Source organism: Colossoma macropomum, unplaced genomic scaffold, assembly GCF_904425465.1.
Source record: "Colossoma macropomum unplaced genomic scaffold, Colossoma_macropomum, whole genome shotgun sequence".
Lineage (NCBI taxonomy): Eukaryota > Metazoa > Chordata > Actinopteri > Characiformes > Serrasalmidae > Colossoma > Colossoma macropomum.
This window is the reverse complement of record NW_023494788.1, coordinates 24831293-24856035: the sequence shown is the minus strand read 5'-3', so window position 1 is coordinate 24856035 and position 24743 is coordinate 24831293. Positions and strand designations below refer to the sequence as shown.

The following is a 24743-nucleotide window of genomic DNA, read 5'->3' as shown; positions in this document are numbered from 1 at the left end:
AGTATTTGCTGGTCAAGATCTTTCGGCGCACAGCTCAGTGCACAGTTCAAAAGCCAGTATTCATGTTGGTATAGGGCGGCATTAGTGCACATGGCATGGGTGACGTGCACATCTGTGAAGGCACCATTAATGCTGAATGATATATACATGTTTTGGCAACATATGGAGCCATCCAGACGACGTCTTTTTCAGAGAAGGCCTTGATTATTTCAGCAAGACAATGTAAAACCACATTCTGCATGTATTACAAGAGTCCGGGTGCTAAACTGGCCTGTCTGCAGTCCAGATCTGTCACCCATTGAAAACAATTGGAGGGTTTTGAAATAAAAATACAACAAATGAACCCCCAAACTGTTGAGCAGCTGAAATCTTATATCAAACAAGAATGGGAAAGCATTTCACTTTCAGAACTACAGCAGTGTCTCCTCAGTTCCCAAACGCTTACAGAGTGTTGTTGAAAGAAGAGGTGATGAAACACAGAGGTAAACAGGCCCCCGTCCCAACTTTTTTGGAATATGTTGTTGGCATAAAATTCAAATTCGGCATATATTTTTCAAAAAACAATAAAATTTCAGTTTCAACATTTGATATGTTCATATTTTCCTTTAAAAATATGGTTTACATGATTTGCATATCATTACATTCTATTTTTATTTACATTCTGCACAGTGTCCCAACTTTTTTGGACATGGGGTTGTAAGTTACTTCCATTACGCAAAACCTAACCTTACCCAACCTTACCAAAAACCAAACCCTAACCCTAATCCTAGCCCTAATTCTAACCCTAACCTCAACCTCAGCCCAAAACCTAAACCTAACTGACGTTACTGAGAGTCAGTAGAGTGTTTGTTTCATATAAAAAGGACCACTCAATATAAAGTGTCGCCGTACTTGCTTGCATTGTGGGGCATGTTTAATGATGTCAGTGATGCTGGAGAATTTGACAGAGTGAGTGAAAAGCTTTAATCTCTCATGGTAAAATTAGTTTACTTTGGTCAGTGGTGACCCATCAATAGCAGAGATGTTTTGCACAGTTTGAAAGAAGGCCGACAAACTGAATGGTTCTTTGTGGACATTGCCATTTACAGAAAGCCATCACTTAAGGTTTGTTTTCTGTCATTTCATGCCTGAAAAGCCACTCGCTTGGGATTGGAATTTGTGTGTAGTTAATTTTACATAATAATAATAATAATAATGTTAAGGAAGAACATTAAAATCATATTATAAATGATGTATGTTTTGTGTTTGGTGTAGGTGTTTCATGGAGCAGCAAGGCTCACCAGCAGTCATCAGAGTCCTGGAAAAAGAGTGCTTCATTGGACTGCAGCAGGATCCCACAGCCAGCACCTGGAGGACGTAGAAGGTGTGTATGTGTGTAACTTCTAACGGTGATGGAAATAAATTGATGGCCCACAGTAAGAGTGCCGGTATTCATGGTTTAGTATATTTTAAAAAATCCCACTCCATGTATTTTTTTTCCCATGGGTCCATCAGTACTTTTCAGAATCCATTCTCATGGCTAAAGCTGCAAGTGTGTGGATGTGTGTTTGTGAAAGAGTTGTGGCTTCTGCTCCTCAGGTCTGACTCCATAGAGTATGTTGGTGTAAAGTCATCACAGTCATCTCCCTCATACACAGACACACAACAACCTCCTCCATCACCAAACAGGTACAGGGACACACTTCTCTCTCTCTCTCTCTCTCTCTCTCTTTCCCTCCTTCTCTCTCTCTCTAGAATACTATCTGTCTCTAACACCTGTCTCTGGAGGATCCCTTAATCAAGCCTTTCTGTTCTTTCTCCAGTCACACTCATATCATTTTTGCTTTGCAGCAATGTAATCTGATGTGTTTTCTATAGCAGGTAAAGTGGATTATGTGTATTTGTGTGTGTGTGTGTGTGTGTGTGTGTGTGTAGATCTGTCAGTGGGAAGAAGCTGTGTTCGAGTTGTGGTCATCCACTTGGTAAAGGAGCGGCCATGATTATTGAGACTCTCAGCCTTTACTTCCACATCCAGTGTTTTAAGGTCTGTATACCAGTCTGTGTCTGTGTGTGTCTGATACTTGTATTTTTGTAGATAATACAGCTGCATACAGTGATGCAATATGTACACACACCATATGGCTGAAGGTGGACACCCCTCCTAATTATTGCATTGTGTTTCAGCCACATCCATTGCTTATACAGCTTTACAGGCGTATGAAATAATTCATAAAGCCATGCAGTCTCCATAGACAAACACTGGCAGTACAATGGGTTGTACTGAATAGCCCAGTAACTTTAAACGTGGCGCTGTCATAGGATGCCACCTCGCTGTTTGCCACATGTCAGTTCATGGCCTGCTAGATGTGCCCCAGTCAACTGTAAGTGCTGTTATTGTGTGATGGAAGCGACTGGGAACACAGATCGGGGCTGCTAAGCGCTGAAGCACGTATCATGTAAAAATCGCTTATCCTCTGTTACGTCTTTCGCTACAGTTCCATAATGCCTCTGAAAGCAAGATCAGCACAATAATCGGTGTTAGGAGCTTCGTGAAGTGAGTTTCCTTGGACAAGTGGCTAAAATCTAAGGACTAAGATCACTATGTTCACAGCTGGCACATTTCTGTTTTTAATCACTTTAAAATGATGTCAGACTCAGGAAAACTTCCTTCACATGTCGTTATTGAAGAAGGCCGAGAGGAAGACGTCGTGTTCTGAGACACATAAACTGGACGTCCGTCCCACCGCCGTCTTTTAAAGATCAGAGCATAAACTTCGTCTCCTCTGCAGACCAGTTTCTGCTCCGCCATGTTGAACGGTCTAAACTTTCACTATGACGCGACGAACATGATCAGAATGGACTTAAACTTTCCGGTAGGGAATGTAATCAGATACACGGCTATTATTCTACAAATTATTTACAGGATTACCCACCTTGTTTAATCGGATAGAAGCTGTATTTCGAATGGCCTCAATCGCATTTGCCTTTTCCGATTGAGGGGTTTACATGGACGTATTCTATTCCGATTGAGCTGTTGGTCAGGTTATTAACGGATTATTAGGCTGCTTGTAAACATGGCTAGTGTTGTGTTCTCAGACATAAGGCAAAAAGTATATGGGGACTAGAGACTTGTGTAATACTTAGCTGACAGGATTGGTTCTGCTGGCAGTTTGTAAATGCCTGACCAAGAATTACAGAAGAAATTATGCATGCATGTTGTCCAGGGAGCTTTAAGTAGGTGTGGAAAGTGCACCTATATGGTAAGTGGACCTGTTAAAATGGATAACGAGTGCAGATACAATGTAGGCATATCTAATAAACATTGTTTCTGTGCCCTGGCTGCTTGAACTGTGCTTTAATGACAGACAGCTAGTTTAACTGCATTTGAAAAACTGGCATAAGTGACTGTTGGACTGTTTTCATAGGTCCTCACTGCTGACAGTTAAAACACTTGCTAACTTGAAAAAGTTTATGTTTATATTTGGTCAGGCTTAATGTAGCTGGTATAGATACACTGAAATATGCCTTGGTTAGCTCTGACCCTGATCAGACACATCGGAATTAGCGTGTGTATCATATAAGTCTTATAGAGCATTACAGAGTGCTTTGGTTATATTCTCTCCACTAGACAATCTCTGTCAGTCTCTCTCCTTATATTATCTCTGTGTCGGTCACACAGTGTGGGATCTGTAAGGGACAGCTGGGTGACACCACCACCGGGACAGACGTGAGGATCCGTAATGGTCTGCTGAACTGTCATCAGTGCTACATCCGCTCTCGTTGTGAGTTTTTTTTTCTCATTAATTCATGCTCTCACAAACAAACGCATATGTACTTGTTGTCCCTGACTAATATAACAACAACAAATATCATGATTATATAATCATCATTTCATCTCTACAAAGCTGTATAGACTTTGCCCACCAATGGTTGCAGTTAATGAAGGAATGTATATTTAATAAACACAATTTAGGGTGACACTTTACTCTGAGAGGTCATTTTACACTCAACAGACTCTCAGTAACATGTCAAAAACATATGAGGGGTTAGGATTAGGGCCAGGGTGAGGATTAGGATTAGGTTTTGGGTTGAGGTTAAGGTTAGGGTTAGGCTTAGGGCCAGGGCTAGAAATAGGATTAGGTTCTGGGTTAAAGTTAGGATTAGGTTTTGGATTGAGGTTAGGATTACGGTCAGGATTAGGTCCGGGGTGAGGGTTAGGATTAGGTTTTGGGTTGAGGTTAAGGTTAGGGTTAGGCTTAGGGCCAGGGCCAGAAATAGGATTTGGTTTTGGGTTAAAGTTAGGATTAGGTTTTGGGTTGAGGTTAGGATTACGGTTAGGATTAGGGCCAGTGTGAGGGTTAGGATTAGGTTTTGGGTTGAGGTTAGGGTTAGGATTAGGGCCAGTGTGAGGGTTAGGTTTTGGGTAAGGTTGGTAAGGTTCTACATCTACAAGATATTTACTTAAGTGTATTCAGATGCTTCACTACTGCTGCTTCACTGATATGTTGTTGATGTGTTACTGATACTCTGTTAAGAGTTTATTAATCATCTATAAAGGACCACCCCAAATAAAGTGTTACCCAATCTGGAAAACAAATAAATGAGTGACGTTCTCTAGAATTCTTTACTCCATACCCCAGACGAGAGGAAATGAATCTCTATATTTCTATATGTTCTCTCTTTCAGCTGCTGGTCAGCCCACCACCTTATGAGCAGGCTTGGTGTTTTGGGACCACCTGAACACCTCAGTTTCACCCACCACCACTTCCCACATTCAAGCCATGCTTGGACTGGTCACACTGCATCTTCGGTTGAGATCAATGCAATATTTCCAAGTCAAGAGGTTTTTCCTTTATGCCCAAATGTATAGCTCCCACCAAGTGTGTTAAAGGCCTGGTGCTTTTATCAAGGTTGAAATAACCGAAAACTTCGCTGATGACTCCATCTCATCGACCTCTGTTTGAGGGTGCGATGATTGATTTATATTTTTTATGGAGGATTTATTTGGTCCACTTATAACAAACAGCTGTGTTCAAAACGGTCGTCAGTTTTCTGAGTATAGCATGAAGTATAGCATTATCTACTTTACTACAAATAACGGCGTATATGTTGGAAGTATAGCAAGGAAATGACCATGTTACCACTATTTTTGACTTCAGTAAAATGATTATTTAGAGCTTTATCTGTATTAAGGTCCATTTTGGTCCAGATGGATGTTGCTGAGACAAACAGTCCATCTCAGCCGCTGCGTATTCTTTCCTGATCTTTGTAATGGCCGGAGGTCTGTAATGGTAGCTGCATCTGATTGATAGACATCCATTTCATTTGTTGCATTTGCTGGGCTAAAGGAAAAACAGAACCAAGTCAGGCTGCTTTCACGAAAACATTTTGGTGTCTGTTAAAAATGCAGTGATCTGTGCGGCTGGTTTGTTGTAGCATTTCCCAACATGAAGCTACTGAAAGCAAACATGAAAGCTCGTAAACAAAAACTGCAGGCAGTTGCTGTTTTTTCTCATAAAAAGAAGCGAAAAATGCGAGTGGCTTTTAAAGAAACCAGTCGTGAGCGTCCTAATAGAACTTTAGAGTTCGATTGTTCAGCAGTGATTAGTTTCTCTTCTATCTTAATGAAGCCCCACCTCACACCATCTTTCATTGGCTGACACAGAAACCTCATAGTAAACTCTTTAAAAAGGCCAGTTCTAGTGACCTTTTCCAAATGGATTTTTGCACATAGCCATGCATTGTGCAACAGTGGGTTGTTCTTTTTTTTTCCCCAATTTTCTCCCTAATTTAGTCGTATCCAGTTCCACCCACTATTTAGGACTCCCCCAATCACACAATACCACCAGCACTAGGAGGGTGAAGGCTAGCATATGCTGGCACTTCTGTTATGTTAGCTAACAGACGCCTGTGCTGGCTAGTATCACTACTAGCCAGTAGTGAGTAGTACTAGTAAGTGATGGGAAGTGATGATCCTACCCACCCAGAGAGAGGCCAGTTGTGCTCTCTTGGACTCCCAGCCACGGATGGCTGTAACATCACCAGCGATCAAACTCACAATCTTGTGATCATAGGGCCAACGCTTAGACGGTTGTGAGTGGGTTGTTCATAATGTTGCTTTGTCTTTGAGTCGCCCTGGCTAAAAGAAAAATGATTTTTGATATGATAACTGTTACTACTCAGTGAATCTGTGTCACGTCAAAAGGTAAACAAACCAAGGACATGTCAGTAAATAGCTGCTTTACTGGTGGAGCTATCCAGCTGTGGGACATTGATTTAATACAGGGTGATTTAAAAAGATTCATCCGATTTTAAAGCACCATATTTTTACAACCGTGTGGAGCCTAGGAACCAATCACATACCAATTGAAAGAGGGGCTCATAGAGTTTCTGACTGTCAGTGGGAGATGGCTCCCTTCAGTCTGAGAGGAGATGCGACCCCTGAGCAGAAAGCGTTCTGCGTTCTCCTCTTCAATAAGAGTGAATCCGTCATAACTGTGCAGTGTGATTTTCGCGGGCAGTGAAGCTCCAACAGCTCAGAGCGTTCGTTGTTGGTTCCACAACACTGGATGATCTCTGAACTTGCACTGAAAGAGCCGTGAGTGCAGCGACACCCGACATGCTCAATCCATTATGGGATGAGTTTGACTATGGCGTTGATGTTGTCTGTACAGCTGGAGGAGATTCATATTGAGCACTTGTAAAATTACATAATGAACTTTATGCTCATTTAAACCATTTACAGTTTACTGCATTGATCTGTGATGATTTACAAGTGAAATAAATCATTTTGAAATCGGATGAATCGTTTCTAATCACCCTGTATTATAACAGCTTTTATCCCCACATTTTACATCAGTAGCAGTTAAAATGGCTCTGTACTGCTCTGGTTTTGGGCAGCTTGGTTGTATCTGCCAAGACTACTTAGCTAATTAGCAAAGCATCAATCAGTGATACGAATTCTTACAGCACTTTGGCCTGATCCCTTGATCCTTTACTGGAAGGGTCCCTTCTTTTCTCCACTTCTTGGATGAGTTGCTCCTCATCCGTTTTGAGGCGGAATAGCAGAGCGACAGGGTGTTTGTCAAAAATGGCATGTCACATCACACCACATCATGCTCTGCCACTTTCAATGAAGACAGCTTCTTCGATTGTTACAGAAATGTTTTGTTATTGTCGTTGGCTCTGGCTCGCATTGCTTCCTGTTAGGACAAGCACAATGGACTTAATTTGAAGGTTTCTGTGAATTACTTTAATAAAAATTTACTTGATGTGAAACGACTTCACGATAAACTATTCAACTATTATTAAACATAGAAAATACTGCATTGAGTGTCAGGCTGGCATGCAGGGAAAAGATGCACAGAGCTGTGCTGTGTGTAAAGTCAGTAAAACCAGGACTGGAGTTTGGATAACAGGCATCAGGCATTCAAGATGTTGATTAGCGGTGCATTTTTGACGGATACCAAAATGCCCATGTTAACGCAGCCTTATGCTTTCTTGGTTCAAACTGATAAAGTAAGTGCATGTATACCAGTTACAACCCGTTCCAGTAACAAAAGCAGATCCATTGGTTTTGCAGTTCTGTCCCTGTGTATCTCAAAGTCACTAATGATCTGAGATATTTTGCTTCATTAGTGGTGGGAAAGGTATTGCACTGAAAAAATGTGCCTTAGAGTGAAGGGAGCGTTTGCACAAAAAAGAGGCAAAAGCATTTTAAGAGTTCAAATCCAAAGACTGTCTGTAGTTGAGGTGAAAGGAAGTGACTGTTATTTCGGCTGTGGTCAAGGAGGCTGAACAGATTGCACATCTCCATTTAAGCGATTGAGGCTCGAGCGCTGCGCAGTTCTGCACTCTTGAGCGAAGAAATCATACAGTGTGGTTTCAGATTATTGCGTCATCAAGTTGTCAGCGACAGATACGGTCTACGTTGATGTTGTAGACTAAGCAAACAGACTTTGCGCCAGACTTTAGACTTGTATGCCTCGTCTAAATCTTGTCTGGGTGAATATTGGGTGATATTTAGGAGGTTGTCATTTTTTTTTACTTTGAAATACTGCACACGACTAGCAATACCAGTTGTTATATTTGTTTTAAAATCAGTTCATAAACTGCCTCTAAACCACTCGTGTCAGTGCCACTAGCTATGCTTAACACTAACCAATACGAACTACTAGCTGTTATTCCATGATCTGACCATGAGGGTATATCCAAGGCTTTCGTTTAAAATCATTGATTTTCACCCTTCAAGAATTTGATCATATTGGACATTTAATATGCTCTCATGATTTCTTATATAGTCAGTGTTCTGCGCTTCGGGTCTGGTTGAGTAGCTATTTTATGTTCTATTAGGTATTATCTAGGTTGCTACAGAGCGGAGGCATTGCCAGACAAATTTGATATTGTCTAGGATGAATAGTTACCTTGGAAATGATATCAAGTCTAAGGTATATTTATTGTGATATTCAAATGTACACTATCCGAAAAATAGATTACTTTGATGTTCAAATGCAATGGCTTTACACTATACTCTATGTTTATAAATAAAGCGCTGAAAAGATTACCTGACTGTGAGTCTGTTTTTTTGGGTTTTGGACAGGTGCAACTTGAATATAACAATACAAGTTAAATAGGAAACATAGCCCAGAAAAGGATGGCCTGCCCACTCCAGGTAAGGGGAAAGGACCTGACACAGGTGGAGGAGTTTAAGCATCTCGGGGTCTTGTTCACAAGTGATGGGAAGAGGGATGGTGGGATTGGCCGCAGGCTGGGACAGGCGGCTGCGGTAATGCGGTCACTGTACTGGACTATAGTGGTGAAGAGGGAGCTGAGCCAGAAGGCAAAGCTCTCTGTTTACCGGTCGGTCTACATCCCAACCCTCACCTATGGTCATGAGCTATGGGTAATGACTGAAAGAATGAGGTCGCGAAATACAAGCGGTGGAAATGAGCTTTCTTTGCAGGGTGGCGGCTACACTGCTGACAGGGTGAGGAGCTCGGTCATCCGGGAGGAGCTCAGAGTAGAGCTGCCACTCCTCTGCATTGAGAGGAGCCAGTTAAGGTGGTTCAGGCCCCCTGGACACCTCCTGGTTGGGGGTTTACCAGGCACACTCTACTGGGACGAGACCCCGGGGTCATCCTAGGACCCGCTGGAGGGATTATTACTCCAGGTTGGCCTGGGAGCGGCTTGGGGTCTTCTGAAATGAGCTGGAGGAAGTTGCGGGGGACAGAGTCATCTGGGATTCTCTGCTCTCCCAACTGCTACCGCGACCCTATCTGGACTAAGCGGTTAAAGATGATGATGATGATGAATTGGCAACATGTCAATATTGTAAGACGTTGCCTATTTTGACTATCAGTGGGCTTTACATTCCACAAGTCTCTGCTGTCCAAGGTGCTGAAACTATGCTTGAAACATGAGAGCTGTGAAAGCACATTTGTCTGAGTAATTAAAAAAGTAGAATTTTCCCATAAAAATTTGCCCTTTCTTTTGAAATATGAAGGATAATTTTCTTAGCTGCTTTAGCTTTTAAACCAAAAACAAATACTTGTCAAGCAAGAGATCATCTAGCTCTGCACGCTGCACTTCTGAAATGTGACCTTGCAGTCGTGCAGGTAAGGCGTGATATAATGAGAATGTCTGGGTACAAATTTTAGGCTAAATGAAGGTGAGACTGTAGATCTGTTAGGGTGGAAATAAACTGAGTACAGTTTCTAAACCAGCTCAACACTTCATGAGGGTGGAGCGCAAAATATGGGGCAACGGTGCTCTCGTCAACATTGTCCAACTGAAGTTCCCTGTATATCTGGGACTCTGTCAGTACAGTTGAGTGGGAAACTATGTGGGAAATTATGTACCATGTATCCAAAAACCGAATCACTAACTGATCCATTTTAAATATTGTCACAGATTATATTGAATGCCACAGAAATGCTTTCTTACAACAAGTAGGAACTTTCTTGCAAATCGTCACTGTCCAAAGAAAAACAAGTATGTTTACAGAAGAAGGCACAAATGTTCTTTGCTTTCAATGTAAGTTAATGTAAAGAGATTTTATTATGAGCAGAAGCCATTTCTGTTGGTCCAATCATCTCAGCCAAATTTAGCAGAAAAATAAAAATCACAAAAAATGGGCCTTTTTTTTAGACAGCGATATGTTGTGAGACTGTGAGGACGTTCATGACTTCTGGATAAAGGTTACTACCATATTGTCTGCCTTGCGTTGGAAGGAAATCCCTGTGGATCCAGCTGTATTATTGTTAAATAATGTCTCCACTTTAGTTCTAACAGGGAAACAAAAGAAGAGATGGGTCGCTGATTCAACATCAGCTAAAAAATAATTGCACCCCCCTACATAATCTTAGAGTACGACACTGGCTGTTTCAGCTACATGCTTATGTTCATATTGGCCACAGCTAGAATCAATAAAGCTAGATGATCTACTCTTGAGGATGATGCACATATAGCATCTTTTAAATTGTGTTTTATCTCAGTCTACGCATTAATATATTTAACGTATTGTCAGTAATGTAAGGAAAGATGGGGGGGTGCGTGGATTGGTGGGATTGGGGGAAAGGGGTTTTTGGTTTGATTCAGTTTTGTAATATTGTGATTAGTGCTGTTTGACTAACAGAAAATAAAATTGATCCCCAAAAAAAAAAATCTTCCAATGGACAACAAACCTGTCAGTAGCCCATGGGTGTACCATGCATTAGCATGTTACTTGGCCTCCAATCAAGGTTTTTTTCCTCTGTGGTGTTCAGGCAGATACAGCTAAGCGAGCTCTCTCATTGTTTAGGCCGTCAGAGGCTGAAACTGAGTGCGGGATGTGTCACATGAGCCGCAAACATAATGGTGCTCACAGTGGAATCATCCAATCGCATTCTGATTTACAATGTTTAGGAGCAATTTTGTGACAAAAAACTTCATTGTGGTCCTTTTGGAAGTCCTGGATACGTCACTGACTGTGAATAGGAGTGATAGCCTTACTAGTGCATTTCAGTCAGATGTTAAAAATGGAAAGCAGCGGCGGCGACGGCTCTATGCCAGAACGTTTTACTGAGTCGCTATAAGGTAAAATATATGTTGATAAGTTTTTTACAAGTTTCTAATATTTGCATGTAATCTAGAATAGCCAAGAAATGTTCATGGGAATCGCCATTAGCTTAGTGCTAACACACTGCTAAAATGCCACACACTCTCAGAAAAAAAGGTCTGAAACTGTCACTTGGTCAGTTTCCCTCTTGTCACTGGGGTGGTTCCCTCAAGGGTCTCACCTTTAGTCAGGGAACATAACTGTACCATAATCCACTGAAATGATATGTTCTAAGCTGTACTGACTCCACACACCCCGTCTCGTCTCCAGGCTTTTATTTTACTGTTCTGTTTTAAAACATTCGGTTATGAAAAGGAACGAATACGAACTTTTCACCTGGAAAAACTTATTAAAGGTTCACAATCAGACCTTAAAACCACTGTTGTAGCTTTGAGGGAACATTTACATTGTTTGTACCTCGATGAACGAAAAATGGACCTGAACAGAACCTTTATTTCTAACAGTGCATACAAATCTAATTGGTTTAAGAAAAATGTGTAACATTTTATATAAAATGAATGCTGTAAAACATCAAGAGTGAAATTTTCACAAATAAACTTTCATAAAATTCAACATTCAGAATGCCAGTATTTAAAAAGAATTGGCTACATGTTGTTGTAGATAACATACATACATACATACATACATCATCTAAACCGCTTATCCTTCTGGGTCACGGTGGGGTCGTGGAGCCTATCTCAGCTGTCATTGGGCGGAGTTGTAGATAACATGATAAATAAAAAACTTTACTGTAAAAATACTTAAACTACATTATTTACAATACATAATGCATTGCCTAAAATTTGTTTTATCTGACATATCTCTATGAAAGAGCATAAATGGTTACTATGCAAACAAGTGATTCCAAACTATGTCACAATTAATGCCACCTTTAATAGAGAAATAAAAACGTTTTTATACATCAGCTGTTATTCTTTTCAAACACATTATTTATTTTGGTCATCAGAACTAGCATGTATAGCAAAAGCCACATCCTACATTCAAGTTGGTCTAAATTTGCAACATATAGCACAGCATAGGTCTATTTTTTCAAAAGAAATCTTGTTCTTTTTTGCCAACACTAGAGGGCAGTGATCACCTACATTATATCAGCATGTCTGTATGGAAGGACATCATATTATACGTTTGTTGTAAATATGTGTGTTTGTATGTCCTGGAAAAAGAGTGCTTCACTGGGCTGCACCAGGTCCACACAGCCAACACCTGGACATAGGTGTGTGCTCACATATTCTTAAGTGTGCATGTATTCATTGATTATTGCCAATAGAAAATGAGATTCTATTCCCTGTACTGTTACCCTATTAGGTGCCATAAACCTGATGCCTTTACAGCTTCCCTGAGTCCGTCCTCATTGGCCAAAGCTGCAGTAGATGAGTGTGACACATAGAAAAGACAAAAAATGACATTACATTCATCCTCACATAGCAGCCTATTTTGGGGACCTCATTGACCACAACAAGATACTATATGGTCAAAAGTAAGCAGGGCACAGTCATGCTGGAACAGTAAAGGGCCTTCCCCAAACAGTTACCACAAGGTTGGAAGCATACAGTTGTCTAAATGTTTTTGATTAGCAGGCTGTAGGAACAAAGGGGCCTAGATCATTATCCCTCCTCCACCAAACTCTACTGTTGCCATTATGCGTTCTTTTAGTGGATCCGCCAAACCCAGATTCATCCATCATGCTGGCAGATAAGGAAGCTTGATTCATCACTCCAGAGATCACGTCTCCACTGTTCCAGAGTCCAGTGGTGGCGCTTTACACCACTCCAGCCGTCGCTTGGCGCTGCGCATAGTGATTTCAGGCTTGTGTGCAGCTGCTTGGCTGTGGAAACACATTGCATGATGCTCATGTCACACAGTTCTTGTGCTGATGTTGCTGGCAGTTTGGAACTGTAGTGCATGATGCAACACAGGATAGGGACATTTTTTATGTGACTGTGTGAGTTTGTCTGGTCTGCCTCTTAATGGCTGAGCTGTTGTTGCTCCTGGATGCTTCCATTTCACAATAAAAGCACTTACCGTTGACCAGGGCAGATCTAGCAGGGCAGAAATTTCACAAACTGACTTGTGGAATTGTATGACGCTGCCATCTGAGGTCACTCTTTAGTATGACCCATTCTACTGCTAATATTTGTGTATGGAGATTGCATGGCTACGTGCTTGATTATATATACTTGTTGGCAATGAATGTGGCTGAAACACCTGAACTCGATAATTAGGAGGGGTGTCCACATAGTATATACTGAAAGCCAGCTTGAGGGCTCCAAAAGAGACCCATCAGAAATGGAACTGCTATATTCCGATAAATATGTGCTAGTGCAAAGCATCATAAATACGTGTATATCTATAAGAACATTCGTCAGACCCTTGTTTACCAAGCTTGGTTCAAATGGCTTCTGGAGTTCGGTTCTATACAGGTGTGTGCAAAAGTTTGGGCACCCCTGGTGAAATGACATTCAGAACATAAAATAGCACCTGGGCAAAAGTTTTGGCACACTTTACATTTTATGTTTGAAATCTCAATAACTAACTGGAAATCGAGCACTAAAATCACTCAAATATTAATTTGATCAGCGATTACACTAACATTTGCATAGAAATATTATCTTTACAAAAGAATTATTTGAGAATCTCTTTTAGGGTTTACAGTCCAAGTCTAAAATTTGGCCAAACGGTCCAGAATTGATGTTTTAAGGTGTATGCTTAAATGAATTAATGTTTTAAATAAACCATATTGAAGTAGCGTAGCTGATGTCTGTATACATTTATGTACAGAACATTCTTGAATGTTTGTCAGACCCTTGTTTACATCCTGTAATAGTCTTATAATACTTGTAGACTTTGTCATTGTTTAAGGACTGTTATGGAAGTAATCTCTACTAATACCTGTCTCTACCACCTGGGGGCACCCTTACTCCAGTCTTCTTTCTCCAACCACACCCATATCTCCATTCTTTCCTTTGCAGTCATGTAAGTACTGCATTCACTGCAGATCTCTGTTATTCTTTTATACAGTATGTTATTTTTACAAATCGCCCTCTTTGTGTTGTGTTTTTCTCTCTCTTTCACCACAAATATAAACTTTTAATGACAACTAAATAACTGTTAGGATCAATGAAACATTAAGAATGTTTTATTTATTTTATTATTGGCTTGTATTAAACAATGATGGACAAAGTACTCAACTGCACCTGAGAGGGGTCAATCATTTTTGTCAAGAGTTCCCCCAACTGACCTTAAAGTGCTGTGCCAAGCAACCATTCTCCTCTACTGTTTGTCCCTGACTGATGCACATCAGTGTATACATGAGTGCTCTATCATCAATTCATCTCTACAGCTCTGTTTACTCAGAGAGAAGCTGCAGCACTGGCTTGGTCCATCAGTGACGACTGCAGTTAATGACCGTGTGGATATATTTAGCCAGTCCGGCAAATTGCTAAAAGAAAGGCATGACGTTCTCCAGAATGCAGAGTGCAGGCAAGAGGAAATGAACCTTACTATCTGTTCCCTGTTTTAGCTCACTGCTCTGTGAGAAGGCTTCGTGTTTAGGACCACCTGAACATCTCATCCTGTCTTACCCACCACCACCTCCCACAATCAACCCATGACTTTTTGGTTGAGATCAATGCAGTATTGTATATAGATGTATATACAGCTTTTTTTATTGAGGGTGAAATAACCAAAGCCAGCTGATGTCTCCATCTGATCAACAGAGATCTGCAAATAGCAGGAATCTTATAAAAATGAAGTGTGTTCAGACTTAGACAGCGTCTCCATTCAAGTCTCTTTAAAACCAGCATGCTAGAGATATCGCTGTGGCTACCAGTGGAAGCAGAGTTCCAGTAAATGCCTATAATATGAATCTGAATGTTAAGGGTTTAACCTCTTAAACTCTGAGACTTTTATTACATCCTAAGGATTGTAATACATTGATTACATGGAAAACAATGCAAACTGACCGAGTTGTTATTTGTAGGGGTGGTGAATGCAAGCCTGGGACCACCTGTGGTTTCCTGAAGAGGTTTAAAAGCATCACCGTGTTTAGTGGAGCTGCTTTCCTGTTCCTGTTACAGGAAACTTTGAGTGCAACATCAAATATAAATCAATGTATAGAACACATTATTTAAAAATGTGTTCACTTTCTAACACTGTTCATTTGAGATTACACTCAGAACTTTCCCAGTTAGCTCTCTAAAAAGGAACCAAATACTGAGTTGTTTGTGTTGCTGAGAAGTTAAAAGGTTTATAACTTAAACTTCTGGATTTACAGTGTTGTTAGTTGTTTTTGTCTTTAACCAAACAATAAATTTACATGTGTGTTCAAATGTTATCTAGTATTTGGAAGCTCTGTGAGGGAAACAAGTTTATATGTGTTCTGTGCAAAAGTCATTCATTATAGTACAAAAAAAGGATCTTTAGTTTGTAACAACAGTGGAACCATTTTGGTTCTATAGAACCATTTTTCAAAAGGTTTTTTTTAAAGAAAACAATGTGTTCAGTCGTGGTGAAGAACCACTTAACCATGCAAAGAACCAAGCTTGGTTCAAATGGCTTCTGGAGTTGTCACGGTTCTACACAGTCGTATGCAAAAGTTTGGGCACCCCTGGTGAAATGACATTCAGAACATAAAATAGCACCTGGGCAAAAGTTTTGGCACACTTTACATTATATGTTTGAAATCTCAGTAACTAAATAGACATCGAGCACTAAAATCACTCAAATATTAATTTGATCAGCGATTACACTAACATTTGCATAGAAATATTATCTTTACAAAAGAATTATTTAAGAGTCTCTTTTAGGGTTTACAGTCCAAGTCTAAAATTTGGCCATACGGTCCAGAATTGATGTTTTAAGGTGTATGCTTAAATGGATGAATGTTTTAAATAAACCATATTAAAGTAGCGTAGCTGATGTCTGTATACATTTATGTACAGAACATTCTTGAATGTTTCCCACCACTAGTACAGCATTTTTATCACAAAACAAGGTTCTGTTGGCTGAAGAGAATTTTTATATGTATGTATACATATGTGTGTGTGTATTGTATATTTAAAAAAACAAAAACAAAAACAAAATATAAGCTATAAAATAACATAAGTAATCATGCACCATTCAAAGCTCAAAACTTCTATTGTAATATTGATTATATATATATATATATATATATATATATATATATATATATATATATATATATATATATATATATATATATATATTTATATATATATATTTATATATAGCTATATATACATATGTGCATATTATTGTATATATTTTTATGTGTGTGTATATATATATATATATATATATATATATATATATGACTACAATAGAACTTTTGAGCTTTAAATGCTGCATTATTAAATATGTTTATTTTACAGCTAAATATTCTTCTACAATGTAAATAATAATAATAATAATAATAATAACAATAAAGTAGATGTGCCCAAAGTTTCAGTGTAGCTTGTGGAGTATTCGTTTAATCCTCTACAACATCATTCAAATGTTAAGACCAAAATAGTCGACAAACCTGTTCAGAGAGCAGCTGAAACATCTTCTGTGTAAATGTATATGTGTGTCTTTAGAAAGGAAGACATTACCTCCATGTTCTACTCTTCGCTATCAGTGAAATGATTATTCAGAGGCGCTTTATCTCATAATCTGTATGAAGATCCATGTTGGATCCAAATAGATGCCGCTGAGACAGACGGTCCATCTCAGCCGCTGCATCTTCTGTCCTGCGCTCTGTAATGGCGGGAAGTCTGGAATCGTGGCTGCACCTGATCGATAGACATCCATTTCCTCCGCTGCGTTTCCTGAGCTAAAGGAAAAACAATGAACCAAATTCAGACGTGCTTCACTGAAAAAAGGGCTCAGAATGTACAGGACTGCAATGCGTGCTTTGGAAAGAATTGCGTTGACGTTGTTTTATTCACGTGCACGCGCTTTGACACATCTCAGTCATTCACATTCTGGGCGCGTTTTGTTTGAGCCGATAAAGTGAGCGCGTGCATGCCTGCTGCCTTTTGTATTAACAGTGCTTTTGGAGTTCTGCTCACGCGCATCTTAAAGTGACTAATGCTTTAAGACACTTTGCTTCGTTAGTGCTGGGAATGACGTCCTGGGAATGTCGATAGTGCCGGGAATGTCGTAAGTGCTGGGAATGGCACTGCGCTGAAAAAGTGTCTCAGAGTGAAAGAAGCGATTGCACGAAAAAAGAGGCAGGAGCAGTTGAACTCTTGAGGCGAGCTGAGGTGAAAGGAAGTGACTGTCATTTCGGCTGTGGTGAAGGAGGCTGAGCAGACTGCACATCTCCATTTAAGTGATTGAAGCTCGAGCACTGCGCAGTTCTGCACTCTTGAGCAAAGAAATCGTGCTCTGCAGTTTCCGATCATTGCGTCATCAAGGTGTGTATGATAAGGTCTACACTGATGTAATTCACTTCAGTGGGTCCAGCATTTAGACCTACCTCTTGGGTTAATACCTAATAATGCTTACATTTGTTGTATTTAATTTAATAGGCCACATATTTACACAGTTAGAGTCAGTAACACGTGTTCGCTGCAGACGTTGACGTGAATCATTGGAGTGTCTTTATTTCCTTTGAATCACTGCACACGACCAGCAATACCAGCTGTAATGTTTGTTTTATCCCATAATATATAATAATATCACATAATAAGGCTTATTAATCAGTAACTACATTAACTACAATGCACACAGGCTGAGTTGGTCTTAGGGGGTCCTGGGTATTTAAGGGGATAAAAAAGGGGAATAAAAATCTGTTCATAAACTGCATCTGAGCAACTCGCGCCAAGTTATTATTCCATGATCTGATATAGATATGTTGCAGGCTTTTGTTAAAATCGTTGGTTTTTATACCCCTAGCATAGATATCGAATGATGTATACTTTAATTTGAAATTTGATATATATATATATCCATACTAGATAATAATATGTATACATATATGTATATAAATACACTATATTGCAGTCTAGTATCTAGTGTATGTGTATACCATTTGAAAATGGTTTTATATAGCACCACAAAGAGCTTTGACATCATAACAATAGCAAAACCCTTTTTGGTGCTATAAGGAACCATATTCAAAAGGTTCTATCTACAACCATACACAACACATTTTCCATCAATATCACCATTTCACCATGCAAAGAACCATTTAAGCATGGAATTGGTCTCTATAGAGCTCATGGTTCCTTAAATGCCTTTAGTAAAGAACCCTTAAACAGACACCTTTTTTTCCTTTTTAGGAGTGTGTATGTATATGTGTGTGTATATAATATATATATATATATATATATATATATATATATATATATATATATATATATATATATATATATATATTTGTAAGGAGCTACTGTCTTTTATGTTGTGTGTAAATTTCACAATAAATGGACCAAAAGAAACGGCTCATTATTACTTGGAAAAAGTCTGGTTCCATTGACGTAATTAAAAGAAAGTGAAGTACATTTTTTCCTTCTGTCTGTTTGGTCCGATATATATATATATATATATATATATATATATATATATATGAATTGTGTAATTCTGTATCTATTTTATTTTAGGAGCTGCAGCCCATAAATGACTATTAAAAAGAAAATATCTACCAGTATTACCATAACTCCCAATCCAAAGAACAACTGAATTCGCCGTTTGCGCGTATCAGTGGCTCCTGAGGCGAGTCCGTGTTGCTGTCCTTGGTGCTGAAACTGATCTTTACGTTGGCGCCAAAGGTGCTCTTGCGCTCTGAAGCATCAGAACAGCAGGAGCCCATGTTTTCAGTCTACCTCTCCTCTTTCTTAAACAAAGAACCTGTTTGGTGAAACCTGAAGCAACCCTACGTTTCGCCACGTTGAAGAGAAACCAGGACAGCGTCGTTTTCGTCATTATTGATTTTTATCATCAACAACCATGTCAATGGTACACCTGAAAAACTATGTGCACATGTAGAAATATTTCTTTCTTAAATATAAGCATCCATTACCTACATATAAATAATTCTCAAATCCTGGACAAAACGTGTTACATTATGCTCACAAAATAGGCGAACTCATTATAAAACTGGACGGAAAAAGACAACATGCAAAAATAAAAACTAAACAAAAATAAAACAAAGAGTAACAAAAAAGAAACAAAGTGGGGGGAAAAAAAGAAATAAACACAATGCTCTGCATCCATTCCCTTTTTCTCAAAGTAACTTGCCAGTGGTAACTTGGTAAAACATTAAAAAGACTGAACTACAAGGGGCGATATGGTTCTATGTTTATCTAGGACGATATTACGTATTAACACTATACAATTTGAGCCACAAAAACACAGCCGTAGAAAGACACACAAAACGTTTACGTTATTCCTGTCAACAGTGAAATATGTACTTGTGCCATTTTTAAGGTATAATTTTGCCGTAGATTGATAGATATTTAGGTGAAGGTTGTCAGAGCCCCGGGCTCTAAGGCTTGGTAGCTTTATAAGTAGAAATATATAACAGAGGCAGTAATCTGTGGTACAGACATAGAACTTACGGTACAGGAACGCTTAAAAGTCAGTGTAAACAAACAGCTATGGTGCCGTGGGGTGACGATGGCGTGATTCGGAGTCCGTGGTGAGACACTCTTTGCTGCAGAGACGCACCGGGCAGTCTATCAGTTACTTACATCTATCAGAAATGGCATCGACGACCACAGCTACTCAACTAGAACCCAAAGGAAAAGGACGGGAGAGGTAAAAACGGAAAGACGATATAGCTCGGGCTAGGCGTGTGATATAATCATCCAGCTTGTTGTGTAAACGAATGGCATCGAAAGAAGTCAGGGGGGGCGACCAGTCGTGGTCCCCTCATTATTTTCATCAGAGAAGTTTAGTCCCTCGTTCTTTTGGCGTTCCTCCTTTTTTTGTCCATTTTTGCTTGTTTTCTTGAATCTCTCTCTCTTTTTTCGTCGTTGTCGTCATCGTTTCGTTCTCTCGTCGGACCACCCTTTCAGAACATGCTGGTCTTTACTAAAGTGGCTTTGGCTCCGTTCTGTCTTTGCAAAGAGGACAGTACGCTGGCGAACGGTCCCCCCAGAGAGTCCGGGATGGAGGTGATGGTGCCCGGGGCTGAAGCCCAGCCTTGGCTCGGTGCGCTGGCCCCCATGCTGCCCACCGAGGTCTTGGCCTGGTCCACCGGGCCGTTTCCAGTGGCGTTGACCTGACCCCCGGTGGGGCTCGGCCCGCCGCAGTTGGACGTGGGGTTCGGGTTGGGCCCCGGACCACCCGTGCTATCCGGGTCGGTGGCCTTGGCCTCTTTGCTGTCCTCCTCCCGAGAGTCCGACTTCTTGCCCGTCCCGTTTTTGGCCGCGGCGGCGGCCGCTGCGGCCGCGCGCTCCTGCTTGCGGAATTTGGCGCGTCGGTTTTGGAACCACACCTGCAGAAAAAGAGCGACGTTGAGCATCTCAGCGTTGACAGTTACATGTTTAAAAGGAAATCTGTACTTTTAAAAAAGATGGTTCTCCAAAGGTTCTTCTGTATAGAACCATGAACACTAAAAGAGCCATTTGCATGGTGAAATTGTTCTTCAGATTGATGGAGAATGTGTTATATATGGTTCTTCATAGAACCTTTTCGAAAATAGTTATATATACAACGCATTCCCCATCATTTAATAAACCATGAGTGTTCATGGTTCTATATAGAAGAACCATTTTAAGAGTGTAGAACCACATGCAGTACATTCTCCATCCATCTGAAGAACCAATTCACCATACAAAGAACCATTTAAACATGAAAATGGCTTTTTGACTGTTCGTGGTTCTATATGCATCAGTTTTCTTTTCTAGAGAACCTTTGAAGAGCCATTGTTAAGAGTGTAGAACTATATGCAACACATTCTCCATCCATCTGAAGAACCATTTCACCATGCAAAAAAATAATTAAACATGTAAATGGCTCTTTGAGTGTTCATGGTTCTATGTAGAACCGTTGCCTTTACTAAGGAACCCTTGAAAAACTACTTTTTAAGAGCGTAGAACTACAGGCAACGCATTCTCCATCAATCTGAACAACCATTTCACCATGCAAAGAACCATTTAAACATGAAAATGGCTTATGGTTCAATAAAGAACCGTTGTCTTTACTACAAAACCCTTGAAGAACCACCTTTTTCAAGAGTGTAGAACAATACACCACACATTCTTCCTCAATCTGAAGAGCATTTCATCATGCAGAAACCATTTAAGCATGCAAATGGATCTTTGAGTGTTTATGGTTCTATGTAGAACCCTTGTCTTTACTAAAGAACCCTTGAAGAACTACTTTTTAAGAGTGTAGAACTCAATGCAACACATTCTCCGTCAATTATGAAGAACCATTTCACCATGCAAAGAACGATCTAAGCACGCGAATGGCTTATGGTTCTATAAAGAACCGTTGTCTTTACTAAAGAACCCTTGAAGAACTACTTTTTAAGAGCGTAGAACTCTATGCAACACATCCCCCATCAATCTGAAGAAGGATTTCATCATGCAAAAACCAGTTAAGCATGCAAATGGCTCTTTGAGTGTTCTTGGTTCTGTAGAGAAGAACCCTTAAAGAACCACCTTTTTTTGAGGGGGTACCAATCTAGAAAAAAATAAATAAATGGCCTGATCTGAGAACTTTATGAATTGCATAGCTATCTGCATGCACCTGCACTCTGGCCTCGGTGAGGTCGATCTTGAGCGCGAGCTCCTCCCGCGTGTAAATGTCCGGGTAGTGGGTCTCGGCGAAAACCCTCTCGAGCTCCTTGAGCTGCGCGCTGGTGAAGGTGGTCCGGATGCGCCTCTGCTTCCTCTTCTCGTTCAGGCCTCCGTGATCGGTGAACAGCTTGTAGGGCACTGCGGAGACACGCAGAGGAAAAGATGTGAAAAGTGCTCGAAAACGTGGCCGAACTTCGGCTCAGAGCTGCTCCTGCTGCAGAGAGGAAGAGTGGAAATAAAGTTTGCATGGAAAAAAGTAAAAGAAAGGAAACTTCAGTGAAGGACGGCTGGATCTTAGTGGAGATATGCGATAAGATCAGATCATCAAATCACGATAAAAGATAACGTTATGAAAATCCTGACTCGGTCCTAATCGGGTTATCCGAGAAAGGGAGCTAATTGAATGTTATTGGAGAGCGGGATTGGAAACTTGTCATAAATGCTCGCGTCCTCTTCCATCGCTGCTACTGTAACTTCAATCCCGGTGTCAATAATGAGCTTAAGCTCCTTCGTTATTTCATTATTTTCGAAGGTTTATGTCTCATCGCGGAGTAAATAAATTATGCCTATCATTTTGGCAGCTTAAGATAATTTTGTTGGCGGTTAGGGTGTGACTGGGATAGTGTAACCCCGTAACCGAATTACCGCTTGCCTGCAATCGCTTCTAACGTGATAAATTCTTTCATTTGTGTAAGCAAATTTCGTTTGGTAAATACTAAACACATTTCCATTTTCAAATGCAATCAGGGCGCGCTATATACCGGGGCCGGCGAGCCCCTCGCCTCTCTCAGCTGGTTCCGCTGCAGGTGTATGTGGCATTAACGGCGTGCCTATGCGAATGTGCGGGAGAGGGGGAGGGTGTGGAGTGGCGGTGGGGGGGCTTACCTGCGGCGTACGGGCTGCTCTGGTGGTCCCGCAGGGTGCCCAGGCTGCACGAGCCCGGGGTGAGCGACGGGCAGCCGGAGGTGGCCCCGAACGTGGTCCTGATGGGGTTGTACTGGAAGCCGCTGGCCTGGCTGCACGAGCTGAAGTCCGCGTAGGCTGAGGCCAGGCTCGACGTGTCCATCCCGGCCATACAGGACTCGTAGGCAGAGGAATTGAGGTAAGAATACTCCATTTTATACATTGAAAAGGCTCAGTGTGGAAGGAAAGCCGGCGCTCCCAAAGCCAAAAAGCAATACACACATATACACACGCGCGCGCGCACGCCACCAGCGTCAGATTCAAATTGGATTAAATTGGCGAGGAGCGCATGGAAAAAAGAAAGAAGAGAGAGAGAGAGAAAAAAAAAGGAAAAGAAGCGAAATGCAAAAAAGAAAGAGAAAGAAAGAGAGAGAGAGAGAAAGAGAGAGAGAGAGAGAGCGGAGATGGGGAGCTGCGTTTTGACTGGTTTTGGAGGAGGCTCTCGCCGCTGGTCGATGTGCACTGCTCGGCGCCTGCTCCAAAACTGCCCTCCTTTATAGGAGCTGAGCCTTGTTTTATGAAAAGCCTCCCAAGGAGCCGCCTAGCCCCAGGTCTCTAGAGCATATAGTCCTCATAATAAACTTGGCTCTTTCCGCTTGGACAATAGCGCGGCGTTTGGGTCTTATTGCTAGCGCTTTTTTACATGACAATAACTCATCAGTCTATTGGGCTGGCACTGGGGGATCGGGGCTGTCCAACCCTCCCTATCATTGATCCCCTGCATCTCTAATTAGAATTTAATACCCCGCCATTACGCGCCAGCCCCCCAGCCCTCCACTAACCCCCCCCCACCAACACACACACACATACACCACCCGCCCCCCCCCCTCTCCGCCGCGTACAGCCCCTCTCTCTCCGCTCAGACCGCCATCTTGCCCTTTAATTCAATCACACCACTTGGAAATAATGAAAGTTGGGTGACGATTCTCCCTGATCCAATTTTCCCCGAGCTTTTAAGCCTTTTAACCGAGCGTACACCTTGGGCTGAATTTTCGATAGCGCGGCCCTGTCTCTCCCTGACTCTCTCCCTGACTCTCCCCATGACTCTCTCCCTTGCTTTTTTCCCCTGCTTTTCTCTATGCCTCTTTCCCTGCCTCTCTGTCTCTCTTCTTGCCTTACTGTCTCTCTCCTTGCCTCACTGTCTCTTTCCTTGCCCCACTGTCTCTCTCCCTCTCTGCTCTGCCTCTCCTCAGCTCTTCTGCTTCTGTTTGTCCTCTTTAGGGCTGGATGGCGGGAGCTGAGCAGCCCGCTGTTGCCGTGTGAGGAGGAGGTGAAGATGCTGTGCGTGGTAGGGCTCCAGTGGACTGAACGCACAGGCTGGGGAATGGCAGGGCGTCCAGACAGTGCGGCGCGCTGAAAAAAACTTTCTTTATTACATAAATAAATAATAATTACGCTGATATTACTACTACTAATAATAATTTAAACACAGTAAACGCGAACCACTGCTGATAATATCACTAATACTACTACAAATCCAATGACAGTCAACGAGTACTATTACTATTACTAGACTAATGATCATAATAATAGTGAATAATGAAAAATAATAACAGGTGAGGGATGTTAAACGAATGTTACTAGTGCTACAAATACTGCTAGCTTAGTAGTGCCAATAATAAGCTAATATGACAACAACAACGATAATAATAATAGTAATAATTATAATATGTTAGTGAATAATAAAAAAACAATAATAGGTCTAGATTCTACTACTACTACTGTTACTACCGCTAGTTTCAATAATAGTAATTACAAGAATAATAATAACAAGCATGAGAAAAAACATTCTGAATAATAATAAGAACAACAACAACAACAACAACAACAACAACAATAATAATAATAATAATAATAATAATAATAATTCTAGTGATAATAAAAAAAGAATAGATCTAAGATAATTCATGAATTCTACTATTACTATTGTTACA

General features: G+C 40.8%; 2 protein-coding genes across 5 annotated transcripts in view; one reads left to right on the top strand and one right to left on the bottom strand.

The window, feature by feature from the left end:
• limch1b (LIM and calponin homology domains 1b) overlaps nucleotides 1-6358 on the top strand; it is a 106228-nt gene extending 99870 nt beyond the window's left edge. For all 4 annotated transcript variants that reach the window (XM_036568893.1, XM_036568894.1, XM_036568892.1 and 1 more), the window contains 5 exons: nucleotides 1255-1363; nucleotides 1579-1668; nucleotides 1915-2023; nucleotides 3659-3761; nucleotides 4666-6358. In XM_036568893.1, coding sequence (XP_036424786.1) covers nucleotides 1255-1363; nucleotides 1579-1668; nucleotides 1915-2023; nucleotides 3659-3761; nucleotides 4666-4691 — 437 coding nt within the window. In that variant the 3' untranslated portion in view covers nucleotides 4692-6358. The remainder of the gene's footprint in view (nucleotides 1-1254; nucleotides 1364-1578; nucleotides 1669-1914; nucleotides 2024-3658; nucleotides 3762-4665) is intronic.
• A 12653-nt stretch (nucleotides 6359-19011) lies between these two features.
• phox2bb (paired like homeobox 2Bb) lies at nucleotides 19012-23570 on the bottom strand. Its single transcript, XM_036567874.1, has 3 exons — nucleotides 22732-23570; nucleotides 21797-21984; nucleotides 19012-20537 (listed from the first exon to the last, which is right to left on the bottom strand). Exons 1-3 carry the CDS (start codon nucleotides 22970-22972, stop codon nucleotides 20112-20114), a joined length of 855 nt encoding a protein of 284 aa, XP_036423767.1. The 5' UTR covers nucleotides 22973-23570; the 3' UTR covers nucleotides 19012-20111.
• Between the last annotated feature and the right edge of the window lie 1173 nt (nucleotides 23571-24743).

What these genes read in the sequence shown, in the direction of transcription:
- phox2bb (XM_036567874.1), bottom strand. Translation starts at nt 22,972, where the DNA reads ATGTATAAAATGGAGTATTCTTACCTCAATTCCTCTGCCTACGAGTCC. An exon ending in GAGCAGCCCGTACGCCGCAG is followed by an intron (nt 21,985 to 22,731) that starts GTAAGCCCCCCC and finishes GTGTCTCCGCAG; the next exon opens with TGCCCTACAAGCTGTTCACC. An exon ending in TCACCGAGGCCAGAGTGCAG is followed by an intron (nt 20,538 to 21,796) that starts GTGCATGCAGAT and finishes CTTTTTCTGCAG; the next exon opens with GTGTGGTTCCAAAACCGACG.